The sequence below is a fragment of the Rhagoletis pomonella genome, unplaced genomic scaffold (genome assembly GCF_013731165.1).
Source record: "Rhagoletis pomonella isolate Grant_MI unplaced genomic scaffold, Rhpom_1.0 Rhpom_scaffold_09370, whole genome shotgun sequence".
NCBI lineage: Eukaryota > Metazoa > Arthropoda > Insecta > Diptera > Tephritidae > Rhagoletis > Rhagoletis pomonella.
Genome location: NW_023467896.1, coordinates 22 through 5,447, shown reverse-complemented (window position 1 = coordinate 5,447; position 5,426 = coordinate 22). Strand labels below are relative to the sequence as shown.

The window sequence follows — 5,426 nt, the reverse complement described above, 5'->3', positions numbered from 1 at the left end:
TCTTGCTAAATGATTTGGGTGCGCTAAAACTTCGATACATATTTCGTCTTCCGTTGTTCTATTTCGGTTCGTACTTCTGGTATTCTCAAGTCGCGGTGGATGTTCTCATTTCGCATATAGCGAGGTGCTCCGGTGATTGTTCGAAGGATTTTAGATTGCGCACGACGAAGGATTTCGATGTTGCTGCTGCTCGCGTTTCCCCATAACTCACATCCATAGGTCCATATCGGTTTTAAAACTGTATTGTAAATAAGCACTTTATACTCCAGACTCAGGGGTGAGCGAGAGTTAATAAGCCAGTGGAGAGAATTAGCCTTCAGCTTGAGATGAGTCCTTTTAGCCACTATGTGGTTTCGCCAAGTAAGTCGCCTGTCCAGGTGGACCCCTAGGTAAGTGACATGATTGCTTTGTGGTATTTGTACGTTGTTTAAAGTCAAGGGCGGACAGTTACTCTTATTCAGTGTAAATGTAACTTGCTTACATTTTTGCTCGTTAACCTTTATTCGCCAGTTTGCGAGCCAATTGGCAACAGCTTCCATATGATTGTCTAGGAGCACAGTTGCTTGTAGAGGACACTTGGAGCGACTGATTATGGCAGTGTCATCGGCAAAAGTGGACATTATCAGGCGGTCGTTTGTAGGAATATCCGCGGTGTATAAGACATACAACATCGGGCCAAGGACACTGCCTTGTGGCACTCCAGCTTCGATTGCATGGGCTTCAGAAATGGTGGTGTTACATCGAACTGCAAACTTTCGATTATAAAGGTATGACTTAAGCAGTTTGTGTGTGCTTTGTGGGAGTAGCATTTGTATTTTATACATAAGACCATCTAGCCAGACGCGGTCAAATGCCTGGGCGACGTCAAGAAATATTGCAGCGCAATATTCCCTCTTTTCAAACGCTGTTCGGATTTCGGTTGTTATGCGATTTACCTGCTCGATTGTTCCATGTTTTTCCCTGAAGCCAAATTGGTGAAGTGGTATTATATTGCGGGCTTGCAGATGTGGGGAGATGCGCAGCATAAGAAGTTTTTCGAATAATTTCGACATACACGGTAGCAGGCTGAATTACAAGTTACAATTACATCAAATGCAGAGGTTACCAGCCTTGACTGCATCTAATGCAGAGGTTACCACCCTTGATTATTTCGCGGCCATCGCCATAGAAATGTAGTTAGCTTTCGTCAAATAAAATACAGATAATAGTGACTTTTAGCTCCTTCCTAATCAACTTAAAGTTAGATACATTTCCTGCAGGGTAATATGTACATACATATGTATTGACTACATGTACGTATATGTATATGCCTGGAGCCGAAGTGCATGGTGCGACGGAGCAAAACACAAATTGCTACACTCCACAAGAATGAAAGAGGAAAACGAAAAAGTTAAATTCAGTAATTGAGCCATTTATTATGCAATCAAAAGGCATTTGAAGGCTAACAATCACTTGTTTCGTTGCCAATGAAAGTGAATAGTTACAATGAAAAATGCACTCAGCATAATGTTTGGCAAATTTGCATTAAATTGGACTTTGCATGCAACAAACGCAATCAAATTGTATTTAAGTAAAATCGCATTTGCTTGCCAACAGCAAATATATAGGTGTTCTTGTGCGTATTAGAAGGCTCTGCGAGTGCATGTACGGTAATTAATTTATGTATCAAAGACGAAAGAGATTGAAGAATATTTTATGTAGTTTGAAAATATTTTGAAAAGGGTTACAACTAGAGCTCTTGTTAACAGTCGATTATCCGGTTAACCGATTATTCGAATAGTCGAGTAGCAACTATTGCATTGACTGAAAATCGAATAGGAAGTATTAGATCGTTTTATCGTTTTCGACTAGTGCAATTGGTTAACTGTCATTATTCGAATAGTGAAAGCTCTTTAAATAACATTTTTTTTTTTTCATTTCAAAACAAAAATTTTGGTTCTATCCAAATTGAGTTTTCGTAAGCGTAGCTGGGTTTGGAACTTCTTTTCTAATTCCGAAGGTGGAAAGGAAGTCAAGTGAACAATATGTACGTTTATGTTAACAAAGTAATAAGTGGTAATTTTCCATAGGTTATCCTCTCCAGGACCACAGATGTAGCCAATAGTGAATGTGCCAAACCAAGCCCGGCAAAAAATGTCAAGCGTAGAAGAAAATACGAAGATGGTGAAACTATCTCAAACGAGCACCAAGGGACCATTTCTCGTGCAATAGCACGATTAGTTGCAACAAATATGTCACCCATTTCTTTTGTTGCAATGCCTGGATTCCATGATTATGAAGGTGATGGAGCCCTCATATAAGATTCCATGCGAACAGAGCATCCATTCCCGTCTTCAATTGCTTTATAACGACGTTAACGATCAAGTTCAATCAATGAACTACTGTCGGATGTATCTAGTGTGGCGATCACTGTAGATTAATGGACTTCTCGAACCCAAAAATGCTTACATATCAGTCGAAGCGCAATATATAAACAGCAACAATCGTGTATGTCACGTTACTCTTTGCAACGAAGAGCTACCTGGTAAAATTCTGTTTGTTTACACGTTTATTCGTTTACTTATGTACATACATATATAAAAATTGCTCCATATTCATAAGTACGTACATATATATTTACAGCTAGACCAACGGCAGAAAATATAAGGGCATCTATCGAAGCGGTTCTCGCTGACTGGGGATTAACTGAGAAAACACAAGCAATAACACACGACAGTGCAAATGTGATGAACGCAGCTGCAGCTCAACTATTAAGTGTTCCTAATAGTGTAAAATGTAGCGCACATCTTCTCCAGTTCGTCGTTAAAGATGCAATGTCTTCAGTTCCAAAACATGAAGAAATTAGCAATAAGGGACGAAATTTGGTAAGGTATTTCCACAGATAAACTGTACCTTGCCCGATTTCGGAAAAGGGGGCGTGGCACCACCCATACTAACTAAAAATAAAAACAAGTAAGAAAGTCTAAGTTCGGGCGGAGCCGAACATTACATACCCGGCGCAAGTATTAAATATATATTTTTTCACCTTTCCGAAAGCTACTGCTACATGCTAAGCCGGCGTGTATCAATTTTTAGTAAATTAGCGTCCTTAAATTTCGAAATATTGAAGCTTCCAACATTTCTGAAATTTACCGTTATATGAAAATCGGCCGTAATTTTAGTCCGATTTCAATAATTTTCAATGGTTTGCTTTTATGTGGCAAGGGCAATAACCATACCGAGTTTGGTATAAATTGGTAGAACGGTTACAGAGATATATATATGTGATCATAAGTGGCCGGTGCCACGCCCATTTTCCAAAATTTTATAATAAACGTATTTCTTGGTAAAGAATTGTTGCAAGCATCAATTTTGAATAAATTAGCTTTAATATTTACTGATTTATCGAAGATTTCGTATGTCTCTAAATTACCGTTATATGGGATGTGGGCGTGATTATTGTCCGATTTTAAAAATTTTCGGCCATTTCGTATGATATACCAAGGCCAACAACTGTGCTAAGTGTGGAAGAAATTGGTGCAGCGGTTACCAAGATATACACATGTGGCCACGCCCATTTTCCAAAAATTTATAATATTCTTATTTCTCATCTAAAACTTATTATAAATATCAATTTTGAGTGAATAATCTTCAGTAGTTACTAAAATATCGCAGTTTTCGTATTTCTGAAAATTACCGTTATATGGGAGGTAGGCGTGGTTATTGTCCGATTTTGCCCATGTTCAATACCATCTGTCCTACGCTAGAAAGAAGTGCACGTACTAAGTTTCGTTAAGATATCTCAATTTTTACTCGAGCTATCGTGTGCACAGGCGGACGGACGGACGGACGGACAGACAGTCACCGCTTAATCGATTTCTCTTTTCATTTGTCTATATCTATCTCGATTAGTTTTGCCTGTTACAAACAACCCTTATGTGAACAAAGTTATAATACCCTTGTGCACAAGTGCGCTCGGGTATAAAAATTGTTGCTATGATGTGCTGTGTTTATTGTTTCTTCGGATAAATTAAGTCAAATATAAACATGTCTGCTAGTTTTTCAGTAGGGATTTTGTAGAGCCAATGGAATGAAAGTCACCACAACACAACATGTCTGTCATTTCATCGTATTATAGAATAGGTGGTGTACATTGATATTCGCTCTTTCTATTTTGGACTTTGGAGAATCAACACGATGCAGAATTTACGTGGAAATGAACAGCTTTTTGGTGGTGCTTTGGTATTATTGACAGGTGACTTTCGACAAATATTGCCCGTGATTCCACGATCAACACCGGCAGATGAGATCAATGCATGCTTGAAGTCTTCCCCTCTGTGGCGATATGTGCAAAAATTGACATTACACATAAACATGCGTGTTCAGTTGCACAATAATCAATCTGAAGATCGGTTCTCGAAGCAATTGTTAGAGATCGGAAATGGCAAAGCTCGAATCGATAATACAAATGGCTTGATTACATTGCCGAAGAATTTTTGTACAATTCTCCAATTAAAAGAAAAATTGATTGAACCCGTGTTTCCAAATATTGCTCAAAATTACCTGGATCACGATTGGTTGAGAGAACGCGCAATACTGGCACCAAAAAATGTGCATGTCAATTCAATCAATTATCAAATTCTAGAAAAATTGCCAGGTGTAGAGACAACATATAAATCTGTTGATAGCGCAATGAATCAAGATGACGCAGTGAATTATCCAGTTGAATTTTTGAATTCATTGGAACCGCCTGGTATGCCACCACATTGTTCGAATTTAAAGGTCGGCTCATCAATTATTTTACTACGGAATTTAAATGCTCCAAAACTGTGTAATGCCACAAGACTGGCAGTAAAAAAATTGATGGCGAATTTAGTTGAAGCAACAATACTGACTGGCAAAGGGAAAGGTGAAATTGTGCTCATACCGCGCATTCCACAGATAACAACAGACATGACGTTTGAATTCAAGCGTTTGCAATTCCCAGTGGGTCTAGCATTTGCCATGTCCGTCAACAAGGCGCAAGGACAAACTCTTCAAGTATGCGGATTGAATTTGTAGGAGCCGAGCTTTTCGCACGGGCAGCTATACGTGGCCTGTTCAAGAGTTGGCATTAAAAATTGTTTATTTATTCATACCCAAGATGGAAAAACAAAAAATGTTGTATATCCAAATGTGTTGGATTAAGATTTAAAATAAAGAATCAAAAATTTTGAAATAAAACAAATGATCAATCTTCATATAGAAAAATTCCAGAATTTTTCATTCATTTTTCAATATTTGGTGTAGAGAAGCACACCGGGGTACCGCTAGTACAAATATATATATTACAATGTATTCACTTAGAATTTTGCATATTTTGCTATAAGTCACGTAATCATCTCCATTATAGTTCATGCAGTACCACATCATTTTTGCAAGTATAATAAATATTCAAAGTCTATCAA

General features: G+C 38.1%; 1 protein-coding gene across 1 annotated transcript; it reads left to right on the top strand.

Moving 5' to 3' along the window:
- Positions 1-4,176: 4,176 nt before the first annotated feature.
- LOC118756239 lies at positions 4,177-5,019 on the top strand (the record flags this gene model as incomplete). Its single annotated transcript, XM_036491014.1, has 1 exon — positions 4,177-5,019. A coding segment is annotated over exon 1 (843 nt), but the record flags the coding sequence as incomplete, so codon positions are not given.
- Positions 5,020-5,426: the final 407 nt, after the last annotated feature.